Source organism: Euleptes europaea, chromosome 7 (genome assembly GCF_029931775.1).
Source record: "Euleptes europaea isolate rEulEur1 chromosome 7, rEulEur1.hap1, whole genome shotgun sequence".
Lineage (NCBI taxonomy): Eukaryota > Metazoa > Chordata > Lepidosauria > Squamata > Sphaerodactylidae > Euleptes > Euleptes europaea.
Genome location: NC_079318.1, coordinates 22,227,335 through 22,243,794, shown reverse-complemented (window position 1 = coordinate 22,243,794; position 16,460 = coordinate 22,227,335). Strand labels below are relative to the sequence as shown.

Sequence of the window (16,460 nt, the reverse complement as noted above, 5' to 3'; positions counted from 1 at the left end):
TATTCCCTTCAGTTTATTAGGCAAGATATTATCCCCTTTAATTGTTTCTGCATTTCCAAGGAATGTTCTCACGACTACCACCAAAATCAATTTAGGATTATGCATACACATGATCACAAATGTAGAAGTAGGGGCAAAACTAAGGAATAGACAGCAGGATCAAAAATTGCAAAAATGTCTTCCTTTGCACCAAAGAACAATAAAATTGATATTGGAGTAGAATTTTCTTCCAATGTAATGGTTTTCATTGTAAATTTATAAGGGAATGTGTTAATCTCTGAAAACAGGCAAAGAAGACTCAGTAATGCATACATCTTGGTTTGTTCATAGGCATTATGGTACACAGGAGCTGGCTGTTGTGGCTAACAATTTTGCTGACATTGTGGATGTTGTCAGAGGCTCAAGGTAGGTCATGAACAGTACAATGCCATATAGAGTTTCTACATGCCCACTGAAATCAGTAGGATTAGACTAGAGTAACTCTGTAATCTGAGCCAGATTTTTTCATAGAAACTACAGTAACAAATCAATTCTTTAAAAAGATAGGCTGAGAAAAAGTGATACCTGTTCTAAAGAAAGAATGCTCTCTTATGATGGATTTTTTTTTGGGGGGGGCGGTGGTGTTTGTATCTTGTTTATCCTCAAGAAAGCCCAGAAAAACTCGCATGGGATACTCTGGGGTCTCCAGATGCTGATCCAATCCAAACTTATTAAACTTCAATAATGTCTCAGTATTGGGTTTTCATTGACAATTTACTGGAACCAAAGATTCCTGATTTAAACTTTTTTCCCCCCAGTTTCCCTTACTCCTTCCACTTGTTGGTCAAGCAGCAACAGCAAATAAGTTGTTTGCTGAATATGGTGTTTTGTGCTAAATAAGCTGCAGTTATCCATATGTCCATCCAGAGGCAGTATTGGATATAGCAACAAAGCTTCATACATACTGCTGTTCTCCCTTCCAATTGGAGGAGTCATCACTCTATGGCAGAGCTCATAATATTGAATGTTAAGTATCCCAGGCTCAGAGCCCAGCATCTCCAGTTATAGGATATCAGACAACAGACCTAGGGAACACGTTTGTTCTGCTGCATTTGAATAGATTGTTAGGCTAGATCAGCGGTTCCCAAACTGTGCTCCACGGAGCACTTGGTGCTCCGCAAAACATCTCCTAGGGCTCCGTGAAGAGATTGGAAAGAAAAATGCTACTGTCATTTGGTTTAGTTTATAGGTGCTAGGCGAAAATTAGTGACAAATTTCTCTCCTGAAAAGTGCTCCATTACTAAAAAAAATTGGGAACCGCTGGACTAGATGAACCGTTGGTCTGAATTGGTATAAGGCAGTGCTTGATTTAATTTGGTAATCTATCGATGGCCCTGGATACTTAAGAAACAGTCTCATGTCAATGATGGAGTTCCTGTGTCTTCTGGCAGTCATAGGCCATAGGTCTTGAGTCTGCCAGCCCTGATTTCACTCCTTGTATTTTAAAACTGTATTATGTCATTAAAGGTATTTGTATTGTATTTGTTTTGTATTGTATTGAGTCTGCCAGCAGGCAGGCTGTCGCAGTGCTAATCCCAGAAGCACATTTAGGTAATCTGAGAATCCTTGTACTATGTAGGAGGACCCCATACTGAAGCTCTCCCCAACACCAGTGTCAGTGCTTTAATGCCTGCACAGGAAGCAGCTGCTGTGCATGCTCTTCACACTTAAACCAGGGCTTCTCATGATGCTGGCTGGGGCAGGGCAAAATAGACCACTTCAGTAGCTCCCATGCTGCTGCTGCTGCTATGTTAACTACCTTGGATGAAATCCACTCATATATTCCTTCTTTATTTAGCCGGTGTGTTCAGTTGACAGTGCTGAATTCAGATTTCTGTTTAGATTTGAATCCTCTGGGTGGTCTAGAAAAAACTGGACTCTCAACCTCCCATCTGGAAAAAATGGAATATGAATAACTTAGCTCCTCTGGTTGTTGTGAAGGCAAAAGATAATAGCGATAAATCATCTGGTAACTTTGAAGAATCTTTATAGTTAGTAATGCTAAAAACTATGCTACAGAGAGAAAAGTGTTTGAGCTCATTAATGTTGAACGTTTCTCTGCTAACCATGTTGCTACATGTTGGTGGCTTCTGCAGATGGTGACAGAGAGGATGAGACTACTTTTGACTTACTGCAAATCAGCAATATAAACAGGAAGACAATTGGAGCAAAAGTGTTTCGGGGGAACATTTCCAGTGGCCCAGCATACCGTTTCATCCGGTTTGACCACATACCTCCTCTTAACAAAGAGAAATCAGAACAGATTATCAAACTGATCCAGCAAAATGAGGGCTTCATCCTCACAGCCACCTTGAGGCAGGATAGGAAGTCCAGGGGAACCCTCATTGGTCTGGAAGGACCTGGTATCTCTCAGCGACAGTTTGAGATTATTTCTAATGGCCGAGACAATACCCTGGAACTTTCCTACTGGGTAGATGGCTTCCGGAAGGTGTATCCTTTGGAAGATGTGGACCTAGCTGATTCCCACTGGAAGAATATCACAGTGCAAGTAACAGGAGAAAACTACAGTCTCTATGTTGGCTGTGACCTCATTGACAGCCTAAACCTGGAAGATCCTTTCTATGAACACCTAAAAGCAGAGAACAATAGAATGTATGTGGTAAAAGGATCCATCAGAGAGAACCACTTCCGGGTAGGTAACCTAAAAGAAATATACCCTAAAATGATGTTTGACTTTCAACATAATAATAAATGTGTTTACTTGGATTTATGTGGAGCCTGAGTTCAGTGAGGCTTGCCTCATGGAAAGTATGGTTACAGTGCAATCCTAAGCATGCATTCTTAGAAATTCATTGGGACTTACTTCCAACAAGTGTGTTTAGGATTGCAGCTATGGTGTTATAAAGTTTAGGCCAGAACTAGATGTGATGGACATCACAGGGCATTGTCCAAAACATCAACCCCTTTACAAATCCCTGTCATTATCTGCTCCCCATAATTTGTAATTAAGGAAATACCATCCTGGGATGAGGAAATGTGTGGTAGACAATAACAAAATGTCACACATTCCTTTTACTACACATCACTATGGGGAGAAAGCCTGACTCAGGATTACAGTTTTTGGCAGCAACCGTATGGCTCACTTCATGTCTAGTTCTGGCCTTAGTGTCAGGTTAACCACATAGCATTCCTGTGTAATTTCCCCAGGGACCATCAGTTTTTTTGGCTGTTTGCCTTTCCTCCAACTAGAAGGCTCCTTCCTCTTTTAATATGTACGACCAGAGCTTCAAGTGCTGATTGTTAAAGAATTACCCACATAAAGTACTGAAGTGTACTTTAGCACTATTGATTAGAACATCTGGGTGATGTACAGCACATCTGGAGACTGCTAGGTGATATACAGTGCATTTGGAGGTGATTATATAATTATTCCCTGGTCATTGATGGTTGCTGTACAGCTGTTGCAGTGAAGTACACAGCTGGAAAGGAGAATGAGGCTGTTTTCAACAGAGGGAGGGTCAGTTCACATGGTCTACATGAGGTGGTGGTCAACGGGTATTACCTTGACTCCTTTAATTGTTGTGTTCTTAAGCAGAAAGCCTACCTCTTACAGCTGTTTTAACAACATTGAACAAATACGAGAAACAGCACTACTGTTTCTTCCTGGAATTGCCCTCTTTGGCCTTTCTCACTTCAATTTTAGTACTTCAGTACACTTGTCTGAGTACCAAAAGTATCTGGGCACTGTCAAGGGTGAAGTTCTTATAGCTGGCTCCCAAGTGTTGCCACGCCACAATGTGTGTGAGGGGAGTGCATTACAGTGCAATTCTAAGCAGAGTTACACCATTCTAAGTCCACTGAAGTCAATAGACTTAGAATAGTGTAACTCTGTTTAGGATTACTGTGTTAGTTACTCATACCTTTTCGAAACTGCTTTTCTGTGGTTTTTGTAATTAGATCAACTACTCAGTAGTGGTAGATCAATCCTTTCCTTTCTTGATGTTGGTATTTCAGTTTTTTAAAAGGGACATAAGACCAAATTGAAAACTCATGTTCCCTGTACAGTGAATGGTGCACATATGTACTGTATTTTCCACTCCTGAGTAGAAAAATGAAAGTTACACACTTGTGTGATCAAGAATTGGACACTAGAATGAGGCTATGTGGAGGCAAGCTCATTTCTGAAGTCTACATTTTATTTCACATTCGGGAATGCAAGTCACAATTAAGACACAGTGGGGTTTTTTGATGGGGGAACTGCAGTCTGGCCCAGATGATGTTATGGAGAGAGGCGGTTTTGCTCCCTCCAACTATGTTCCTGAGTGCTGTTGCTTACTTTCTCTTGTTTGTCAATGATTCTCATTGACTGATATGGGACAAAGAGAACATGTTCAAAGAGGCAACACCGAGGAAGATAAAATCTGCCCCCGCACAATGCAGTGGGCAGAACATGGGTTACCTCATTCTAGCAATACTTCCAGGTGCACCCCTTTAATTTCTCCAATGCAGGCAAAAAGCTGCTCTTCATCTGCATAGGAAAATGTAGTACACTATAATTGAGAAAATAGGGCCATCGCGACTGTCTGTTTTGGAGGCTAGACTCTGGGGCATTACATCCTTGCTGAGCTCTCTCCCCAACCCTCCTCTCTACCCCCAAATATCTAAGGATTTCTCAACCTGGAGTTGGCAACCTTGGGAGCAAGGGTCCCTAGACAACCCCACAATGCCAATGTCATGGAGAAAAACTATTTATACCTCTTTTCTCAGTGCCATAAATGAGTTTAAAAACCTATACCAATTGCTTCTTTACAGCACAATCCTAAGTATAGACATACCCTTCTAAGCCCCTTGGCATCAATGTTCTTAGAAGGATGTAACTCTATTTAGGGTTGCACCGGTAGTCATTTTCCCCCTGTAAATAAAGAAGCCCTAAACATTTTGCAATGCAGTACTAAGCAAAGTTACTGGGGAAGGCACTGGCAAACTACCCCGTAAACAAAGTCTGCCTAGAAAATGTTGCGATGTGACATCACCCCATGGGTCAAGAATGACCTGGTGCTTGCACAGGGGACCTTTACCTTTACTAAGCAAAGTTACACCCTTCGAAGTCTATTGAAATCAGTGGATGCAGAAGGATGGAACTTTGCCTAACATTGTGTTGCTTTTCTTTTTCTTTTTTTGTAGGGGAAGTCCTCCAGCACTTTCATAATTTTGGTTGCTCTTTTCCATCTCTGTGATCTGACACATGGTACTGAAAAATCACTTTAATCCCCTTCAGTACATTTGGTGGTGGAGGAAAGTGCTGTTAAGTCACAGCTGACCTATGGCAACCCCATAGAGCTTTCAAGGCAAGAGACCTTCAGAGGTGGTTTGCCATTGCCTGCCTCTGTGTGGGCTGAGAGAGTTCTGAGAGAACTGTGACTGTCAGTCACTGAGTGCTCTATTATTCATCTGAGAACAGTAATAGCTAATTTATGTTACAGTGTTGTAATTAGGGAGAGTACAGTGCAATCTTTAAGTGCCTTTAAGAAGAAGCCCCTGAAATCATTCTTCGGGTCTTTCTGGGGGCACTGGTACAACCTGGATCAGTGAGGGGCTGACGTGCATGCAGGAGTAACGGCCCCTGGGTCACGCTGGCATGAAGGGCAGTGAAGAGGGAGAAAAGATCACCCTGTTTCCTTTCATGTTTCAACCAAGAAGAGTTGGTTATTCTTGCACAGGCAATCTTTGTTTTTTTCTTAGTAATGAGAGTTCGGAGGAGCCCCGTGGCGCAGAGTGTTAAGCTGCAGTACTGCAGTCAAAAGCTCTGCTCACGACCTGAGTTTGATCCCGACGGAAGTCAGTTTCAGGTAGCCGGCTCAGGGTTGACTCAGCCTTCCATCCTTCCGAGTACCCAGCTTGCTGGGGGTAAAGGGAAGATGACTGGGGAAGGCACTGACAAACCACCCCGCAAACAAAGTCTGCCTTGGAAACGTCGGGATGTGACGTCACCCCATGGGTCAGGAATGACCTGGTGCTTGCACAGGGGACCTTTACCTTTTTCATGAGTGTTTAGGTGAGTGGGTAAGGAAAATGGGGGAAAGGGGGTGTTGCCATGCTTGTTCAATGTTAATGTTTTAATTATATATATGTATTTATGGTTATAATTGTAAAAATTTTATACTGTTAGCTGTCCTGAGCCTGGCTTTAGTCGAGAAGGGTGGGATATACATATAAAAAAAATAATCTTAAGCAAAAAATGTTCTAAGCCCATTGACTTGAATGGATTTATAAGGATGTAACTCTGTTTAGGATAGGGTTGCCAGGTCCCTCTTCACCACCGGGGGGAGGATTTGGTGGTGCAGCCTGAGGAGGGCAGGGTTTGGGGAGGGGAGGGATTTCAATGCCATAGAGTCTAATTGCCAAAGTGGCCATTTTCTCCATAGAATCATAAAGTTGGAAGGGACCACCAGGGTCATCTAGTCCACCCTGCACAATGCAGGAAATTCCGAACTACCTCTCCCCCCACCCCCAGTGACCCATACTTCATGCCCAGAAGATGGCCAAGGTACCCTCCCTCTCATGATATGCCTAAGGTCATAGAATCAACATTGCTGGCGGATGGCCATCTAGCCTCTTCTTAAAAACCTCCAGAGAAGGAGAGCTTACCACCTCCCGAGGAAGCCTGTTCCACTGAAGAACTGCTCTAACTGTTAGAAAATTCTTCCTGATGTCTAGACAGAAACTCCTTTGATTTAATTTCAACCCCCTGGTTCTGGTCTGACCTTCTGGAGCAACAGAAAACAACTCGGCACCCTCCTCTATATGACAGCCCTTCAAGTACTTGAAGATGTTTATCATAGCCCCTCTCAGTCTTCTCTTAAGGCTAAACGTACCCAGCTCCTTCAACCTTTCCTCATAGGACTTGGTCTCCAGATCCCTCACCATCTTTGTGCCCTCCTCTGGACCCGTTCCAGCTTGTCCACATCTTTCTTAAATTGTGGTGCCCAAAACTGAACACAATACTCTAGTTGAGGTCTAACCAGAGCAGAGTAAAGTGATACCATCACTTTACGTGATCTGGACACTATACTTCTGTTGAAAAAGCCCAAGATCACATTTGCCTTTTAAGCTACCGCATCACACTGCTGACTCATGTTCAGTGTTTGGTCTACTAAGACCCCAAGATCCTCTTTGCACACATTACTGCTGAGACAAGTCTACCCCATTCTATAATTATGCATTTGATTTTTCCTACCTAAATGCAGAACTTTACATTTATCTTTGTTGAAGTGCATTTTATTAGTTTTAGCCCAATTCTCCAGCCTGTCATGATTATCCTGTATCCTGGCTCTTTCTACCGTATTTGCTACCCCTCCCAATTTTGTATCATCTGCAAATTTAATAAGCATCCCCTCTATTCCTTCATCCAAATCATTTATAAAGATATTGAACAACTCCAGGTGAATTGATCTCTATTGGCTGGAGATCAGTTGTAATAGCAGGAGATCTCCAGCTAGTACCTGGAGGTTGACAACCCTAGTTTAGGACTGCAACTGCACACTAGCTATTATCCCCCAGGGAACCCTTGGAATGGTAATTCTGTGAGTAGGTCTAGGGATCTGTGCGAGAACTCTCATTGTCTGTGACAAATTACAATCCTGTATTGGTTAGGAAGAACATGATTGGTATAAAGCTAATATGACTGTGTACTGTAGATGAATCCTGCCACTGCAGTGGAGTTTAGAATTCTTGGTTATGTGCCAGAAAGAAAGAAATTGCTTGAATATTATTTTACAAGCTGTAAAATTCCCACTATGTTTATTCACAAAACTATTCATTAGATAAGTAATATTTATCACAGACATAATTGTCTCTGTATTACTGAACTAACTTCAGTCATAGTGGAAAAAATAGAACCCGCAACATCTGTTATTAGCCTGCCCTTATATCACACATTTTTTTGGTTATCTAATTTTCAGGGTCTCCTACAAAATATTCACCTGGTTGCTGGAACTTCAATAGAGGATGTTTTATACAACAAAGGATGCCGAAAGGGCCAGTCAGGTAAGGAAAATTTTGTACTACTAGTTAAATCATATGTAGGCTGGTTTCTTCCACAGCAGCTATTAGAAAGTTTGATGGATTCAAAGAATAAGAAAAAAAAACATGACTGGCTGTAAAGCCTATTGATGATTGTGAATGGTTAGAACAGGGATTTTAGCATAGCTGGTAGTCTACAGAATTGGAAATAATTCACTTGGAACTTCTCCACTTGGCCCCGTTGAGATGAATACAACATGTGACATAAATAACTAGGCAATTCTTTCCACCATCAGTGAAGTTTGTACGGGGAAAAACCCTCTGTGGTAGAAGTCTTTTTTGCCATAAAGTTTTTGCCCAATACCAGAGTGTCCCTGTGTTGTCAGCGATGTGATGACATCATTTCCTTTTGCTGCTACAAAGTCCCCCAGCAGTCAGCTGATCAGCACTGAAGGTAGAGACCCCAAAGTGTTGAAATCTCCTTTCCCTGGTGGGGGCCTGGGAAGCCTATGGTGGATGGATATTTATCAGATAATGGCTGCATTCAACACATAGCAAAATGAGATTAAACGGAGGTAGGTTTCTGGGCTCCCCTGATTCTTCTTCTTGGTAGAAAACTTCCCAGTTTGATCAAGCTTCCATGTGATGTTTGAATGCAGGCACCCAGGTGAATGGCAGTTTGCTTTCTCCCCAAAATCCAAGATTCAAAGCTGGGATTGAACTGAGATTCAAAATCCCAGTTTGTGGGGAATACCGGTAAACAAATTCCAGTTTGCTGAAATGCCTGCGTGAGAGCTTGATCCAGCTGGAAAGTTTTCAGTCAGGCTTTGTGTGAGGGGAGGTGGGAGGAGTGAGGGGAGCATGTGAGCACAGCACAGCACTGACAAACCTGTGTTTAATAGTCTAAGTTTGTCAAAAAATGTCTGAATACAGCCAAAATTAATTAATGATAGCTTTATTACCTTGATAGGTGACTGATGTCTACAACTATGAATATGCTTGAACCATAACTCTTCAATTCTTGCTTTGAAAGTGTTATCATTGTATGTTGATTGGAAAGATTAGAAGTATAAATTACTGAAACTGCACATTAAAATGATACATGCAGAAATCCACATTGGGTTGCCAAGTCCAGACTGGGGAAATCCTGGAGATTTGGGGGTGGAGCCTGGGCAGGGTGGGATTTGGGGAGGAGAGGGACCTCAGTGGGACATAATGTGTCACAGCCCACTCTCCAAAGCAGCTGTTTTCTCTAGGGGAACTGATCTCTGTAGTCTGGACATCAGTTGTAAGTCCAGGTCCAGGCTCTACCAGGAGGTTAATAACCCTATCTACATAGTAGTTCTTATTCCTTCCATATAGCAGATGTACAATTTTTGCTTAATTGTCCTTTGAAAGTTTTTTGGGGGGCGGAGAAGTGATCAAATGAAGGAAATATGTCCCTGTAACTTCTATGCGCACAGTTAAGGAGTTTTATAGGCCAGTCAAAACTAACCAACAGAATCACTTAAACATGAGACACAGGAACGGGGCCATGGCAATTCTTCAATATCAGACCGCTGACCGCCTCCCTCCCGTTATAAACTAAGGAAAAAGAAACAAATAAACAAGAAACACATTTCCTGCAGTGTGCATGTGTTGATAGACATGTACAACACCTCAAAATAAGCTGGAGTAAAAATGAAAGACTCTTGGGAAAATATTTAAAATAGAAAAGAGCTTTATCAATTAATAAATAATTTTTTTAAATGTACAACAGAAATTTGATACTGGTAACAAAGACCAACTTAAAAATGCAAGACTTGCAAATAACGTGTGTGTGTTCACGTTAGGGATGCCAGCCTCCAGGTAGGACCTGGGGAACCCCGGAATTACAAATCATCCCCAGACAACAGAGATCAGTTCCCCTGGAGAAAATGGATGCTTTGGAGGGTGGAATCTATGGCATTGTACCCCACTGTCCTCTCCAGGCTTCATCCCCAGATCTCCAGTTTTCCAACCCTACCCTCCCATCCCCCACCAGTGGCCAGGGGGGACCTGGCAAGCCCAGTGCGTGTGTGTGTTACAGATGCTCCAAACTAAGATTGAAGCAATAAAACTAAGGGCAGACAAAAGGCCTGAGAAGAGTCAATCTGCAAAAAATTAGCCAAACCAAACAAAAATATCCAATAGCTAAGTGGCCTAATCTCAGAAGTGCACAGTTTCAGGTAGGGTGGCCAGCCTCCAGGTGACACCTGCAGAGCTCCTGCTATTACAGTTGATCTCCAGACGACCAAGATCAGTTGCCCTGGAGACAGTGGCTGCTTTGGAGGGTGGAATCTATGGTATTATACTCTGATGAGGTCTCTCCCCTTCTCCAAACCCCACCCTCCCTAGGCTCCACCCCCAAAATCTCCAGGTATTCCCCAATCCAGAGCTGGCAACCCTAACTTCAAGGCATGACCACACACATTCTCAGTCATGATTGCACTTACTCCTTCCAATATGGAAAGCATGTGACGAACCAAATGCAAAACTTGCGTGTCCCCAGAACAAGTTCAGGCCTCCCAGCAAATTCCCACTTGTAGATGTTGTCTGGTTATCGAGTGCCAGTAAGAACTGTGGTTTGAACATTTCTGAAATAGTTTGAATGTCTGTACCCCTGGTGGTGCGGTGCTCTGAGCCTTAATAAGATTCTTAAAGTGCTCAGGCCAAGGCATGATTGAGGTTGGTGTCAAAATCTGAAACTGATGATTGCAAAAGCGTTACATGTGCAGTTTCAGCACACAAGCTTTTATGCTCCTACATAGCAAGAATACTTGATTTCATTGAGTCAAGATGACACTCAAGCAAACGGCAGTCTTTGATGAATTGCTCTGTGATGCTGTCTTGCATTTTTAGGGTTTCCTGTCTGGAGGCCAAAATGGCCAAGTTATTTAAATTACTGAGTGCTGGAAATAATTGATTACGGACTTTGCAACACTGTTTGCTCAATAACTGTCACCATGATTAGATTGATGAGCTTTCCCGCCAAACCGTTTGGGTTTGATTTTTGTGTGTCTGATTATTTACAGATCCAATGTCTGGGTTTTGTTGTCATTTACTCTTTGCTTACATGGTGTTAGAATTTTATTGCTGCCCCAGAATTACTCCTGATTTATTTATTCATTAGATTTTTTACCTGCTCTTTCCCGACCAAAGTGGGTTCGGGTGGCTTACATCCAAAAAGGCTGGCTATGATGGAACCGTTGCAGCCTTCAACCATAGGCCTGGCAGAACACCTCTATCTTACACGCCTTGTGGAACTGAGCTAAGTCCTGCAGGGTCTGGGTCTCATTTAACAGAGAGTTCCACCAGGCTGAAGACAGAGCTGAAAAAGCTCTGGTCCTGGTTAAGGACAGCTGGATATCGCTCAGGCTGGGGATCTTGGGTTGCCAACCTCAGGGTACTGGTAAATAAAGGTTAGCCTGCTATGTAGTTAGTTACAAATCCAAAATAGCAGCAAATCAAGCATTCATTAAATGCAAAATAAGTTTTTGTTCGCTTCAGGCATGTAGTCATCATACAACTTACAATTATATAGTCATTGTTTGTGATGTATTATGCAAAATAAATCATAAACAACTTGTAGTCACAAGCGTTTAAATTAAATTCAAAAAGTCTTATGCTATTGTGATTACATCCACATCTTCTTGGTGCAAGTTTGGCAATATATTCGCATAAGACTTTTTGAATTTAATTTAAACACTTGTTACTACAAGTTGTTTATGATTTATTTTGCATAATACTGCACAAAAAGTGACTATATAATTGTATGTTGTATGATGACTACTTGCCTGAAGTGAACAAAGACTTATTTTGCATTTAATGAATGCTTGATTTGCTGCTATTTTGGATTTGCTAACCTCCAGGTACTAGCTGGAGATCTTCTTCTACTACAACCGAACTCCAGCTGATAGAGATCAGTTCACCTGGAGAAAATGGCTGCTTTGGACTCTATGGCATTGAAGTTCCTCCCCTCCCTAAACCCCGCCGACCACAGGCTCCACCCCAAAAACCTCCTGCCGGTGGCGAAGAGGGACCTGGCAACACTACGGGGATCTCCAGTAGGTTGTTATTTGATAGCGTAATGCCCTTTGAGGGGTGTATCGGAAGAGGCGGTCCCATAGGTACAAAGGTCCCAGACCATTTAGGGTATACCAGTTACTTATAGAGTTGCTCTTGGGTTTTGAGATTCAGTTTTAGGGCCTCAGAGCAACTGCTGAAATAACTTCTATGCATGTAAATTGGAGGCAATAACCTAACTACGTTTTACTTCTAGCACATAATTAATTTGACTTTTAAATGTTGTGAGAGTAGTAAGTAGAGCTTTCCAAAGCCACGTGATTGTGATGGCCAACCCTGAGTTTGGAAATTCCTCGAAATTTTGGGATGGAGTCTTTTGGTATACTGGTCAAAGACCACAATAATTTTTTATGGGGTGGTGTCTGGGAGGGCATAGTTTGGGGAGGGGAAGGACTTCAAAAGGGTACTCTGCCATAGAGTACGCCCTCCAAAGCAGCCACTTTCTCCAGGAGAACCGATCTCTGAAGCCTGGAGGTCAGTTGTAATTCCAGGAGATCTCCAGGCCCCACCCAGAGACTTATGACCCTAGTTTATTCACAGATGACATGTAGTACAATTCCTAGTGTTGTGTGGATGTACTACTGTTAGTACTGCTATTCAATATGCTATCACTAGGCCCTGTCCAGTGACAACACTGGGGCCTAACCCATGAATTGTGGGGGCAGGTCACCTGCAGGTGGACACCTACCTCCTGGCCAGGGCCCCCATTCCCCACTGTTGCTCTACAGGCCGGCAGGGGTGGTGGTGGTGGGGAAATTGGCGCAAACTGGAAGTAACATCAACACCTAGGGGAGCTTTGCCATAGTGTGTTGTGTGTTAAGTGCCGTCAAGTCGCTTCCGACTCATGGCGACCCTATGAATGAAAGTCCTCCAAAATGTCCTATCTTTGACAGCCTTGCTCAGATCTTGCAAATCGAAGGCTGTGGCTTTCTTTATTGAGCCAATCCATTTCTTGTTGGGTCTTCCTCTTTTCCTGCTGCCCTCAACTTTTCCTAGCATGACTGTCTTTTCCAGTGACTCTTGTCGTCTGGTGATGTGACCAAAATACAATAGCCTCAGTTTAGTCATTTTCACTTCTAGGGTCAGTTCAGGCTTGATTTGATCTATAACCCACTGATTTGTTTTTTTGGCAGTCCATGGAATCCGTAACACTCTCCTCCAACACCACATTTCAAAGGAATCTATTTTCTTCCTATCAGCTTTCTTCACTGTCCAGCTTTCACACCCATACATAGTAATAGGGAATATGATGGCATGAATTAATCTAGTCTTGGTGGCCAGTGACACATCCTTACACTTCAAAATCTTTTCTAGCTCCTTCATGGCTTGCCATAGAGTTTTGGGCAAATGTTAGAGCATTGCCCCCATACATTGACATCCCTTCCAGTTTGCACCGGAAGTGATACTGCAACTCCAGGGACACTGGAATTAATAGCCCTCCATTTCATTTAGTATTATTAGTAATGTTTCTGGAGAAACGAAGAAATGAACTGATTTCTTTATGACTAGATTTTAAGTCACAAACTCTTCTATGTGATTCTTCCTGTTGTGATAGTGCTTAAATAAAAATACTTTATAGTCACAGACGTTTCTGTAAGTAAGGTAAAACCAGTACGGACAACAATAATATCTGGCTGTCTTAATTGTTCTTGTGGATTTTTAAAGAAATATGCATTTTACTTTAAAAAATGTGAAGTGTGATATAAAATGGGCATCAGCAGACAGTCTGCAGAACCCCCTTTTGGTTCAGCCTTAGTTCTCACAACCTATAGTTACGATGAGAAATATCTCCAATAACTAAGAATTCACAGCTATTTTTTGAGGAAACGGATGTTAAATAAGTGTTCCTGCCCGAAAGACCAGTCATGCACAATTGGTGATTTATTTAGTTTGGGATAATCGCCTTTCCTTGAAGAGATTATAATTATAAGACAATTTTATTAATATATTTGCATTAGCTTTCCTGTTACAAACATTGTAGCTTATAGAAGAAGAAATATAAAAAAGTTTTACCTTTCCAGCATATTTTTAATTCTGAGATCAGAATGTTGACAGTAGTTCAGCTCAAACCTTTTGTTCACAATAAATACAATGTCTACAATTAGAAATATAAACGATCCCTTCTTGTTTATAGCATTGTATATTTTGGTATTATATTGTCTTCCTAAAGGGTTGTTTTCTATTGCTTCAAATGAGGCTCTTTTAGAGCTGGAATATAAACTGAAAAGGCATGACTATAATGGGAAGAGGATGCATCCAATCTTTTTCTTGGGTATAATTTGACATGAAACATGTTCAAAAAGAGAGGTCGTTAAAACCCACCTATTATCCCATTATTTAATTTGAGTCCAGATTTAGTCAGAGAAGAGCTGTTACATATACATAACTGGTCTTTCTTTGTTCTCTTCTTGTCAGCTGAAGTGAATACCATCAATGAGAATACAGAGATCCTTCATCTTAACCCTTCCATCATGACAGAATATGTTGGTGAAAAGACAGAAAAGAAGGCAGAGTTCTGCGATCGCTCTTGCGAGGAGCTTGGATCTATGTTTACTGAACTCACTGGACTGCGTATTGTTGTCAACGGCTTAACAGAAAATCTACAAAAAGTGGTAGGTGTGCCCCAAATGTTCAGACACTGTTTTGCGGGAATAGTTTTAGAAAATCTGTAAAAGCCAGAATGATGAGCCAAGAGCACAGTCCTAAGCCTTTTGTTTAGTTGTAAACTGGTCACTGCCATTGAGACCCATCCACCTTTTGAAAATGACCTGAAGCTCTTTGTTAATTGGTCTTTAAAGGGCAGAGAATGGAGGGATGATATATTATGATGTTATCCCCAGCGTTGGCTATGCTATGAAGCAGACTGCTGCCTCCAGTAATAGATTTTGAGTGCCAATTGTCAGTTATTTAAATTGTTATTATATTTTTAACACAAGATGGATACCATTTGGAGATTGTGCCTCAGCTGCAAATAGGGCTGCCAACCTCCAGGTACTAGCTGGAGATCTCCTGCTATTACAACTGAACTCCATCCGATAGAGATCAGTTGCCCTGGAGAAAATGGCCGCTTTGGCAATTGAACTCTTTGGCATTGAAGTCCTGCCCCAAACCCCGCTGTCCTCAGGCTCCACCCCAAAAACCTCCCGCCGGTGGTGAAGGACCTGGCAACCCTAGCTGCAAAAGAGTTTTGAGCTGCCACCATGTTACTGTGGCTTTTCACAATTTTCCAGAAATTCCGTATTAATTTATTCTCACTAGCCAGAGGAAGTGGTGTAATGAAAGAAAGCAGGAAGAGCCTTGCTGTGAGGGCAATACCTTACCAGGGGTGATAGCCATTTTTTAAAAATCAGAGATGTGTATTCCATCATTTCAAAGAATGAACCATTTTGAAGGATAAAAATGGGTAAGGGCAAAAAACAGAAGATGTCATTCCCCCCACCCCCCACCCCCCCCGCTGAGACATTTGAAATGATGGGTCTAGGTTGGGGTGGGAGGTTATGGCACAATGTAGGTGTAATGAGCCCAGTCCAGGTACCTGTGACAACCTCTGTCCCTACACCAAATGTGAGGTACTGTTATACTTGTTCAAGGGCAGGAATAGTTGTATTATAGCAATTAGCAGAGGAATAGGAACGCCCATCTTACCAACAACAGCGTTATTTGCCAAGACTACATTACTGGTGCAGATGGAATTAGGGACCAATGCAAAGTCATACTTTTGCAAAGGCCCATAATAGATAATCATCATAGTATTTGTATGTTGTGTGTCATAACTAGGGATGTGAATCGCATTCAGATTTGGAAATATTCAGAAATTCCAAATAATGCTATATCCAGAATAGTTACAAATAACTGTGAATCCAAATTTTATAGGCTAGGATGCTTTGCAAGAAGAGGAAAGTAAAACCTGTTCCTCAGACAGCATCGCCTGGCTTCTTGAGAAACGAAACAAACATTCCCCAAACAGCCAAGCGTGAAGGGTAGTGCTCCCTGATTGTAGTTTTACCATGGTTTCATGCCCAGATTGCAGTAATTTTCTAAGGCCTGGCACTGTTACTTGGCAATAATGGATGTTGCTATGTGCACTTGCCACATCTTCTCAATTTGGGGGGGGTTTGGCATAGGCACTGGGAAAGGGTCAAGGGACTGAGGAAAATCTTTTTAAAAATGGTTTTACCTTTATGTGGGTTTTTTTTAAGGTGGAAAATGGCTATTCCTATTGACTTTAATGGATATTGAACAACAAATAATAATTGCTGGAGCAAACAAGACCTGCTCACCATTTGTTTTTGGCCTCACTTGCACACAGAAAGTCATGGCCCAGTATTTCTCAA

At 42.0% G+C, this 16,460-nt stretch overlaps 1 protein-coding gene across 1 annotated transcript in view; it reads left to right on the top strand.

The window, feature by feature from the left end:
* Positions 1-331: 331 nt before the first annotated feature.
* The window catches only part of THBS2 (thrombospondin 2), a 54,586-nt gene continuing 38,457 nt past the window's right edge, over positions 332-16,460 (top strand). The window contains exons 1-4 of the mRNA XM_056852332.1: positions 332-405; positions 2,136-2,692; positions 7,962-8,046; positions 14,542-14,738. Coding sequence (XP_056708310.1) covers positions 336-405; positions 2,136-2,692; positions 7,962-8,046; positions 14,542-14,738 — 909 coding nt within the window. The 5' untranslated portion in view covers positions 332-335. The remainder of the gene's footprint in view (positions 406-2,135; positions 2,693-7,961; positions 8,047-14,541; positions 14,739-16,460) is intronic.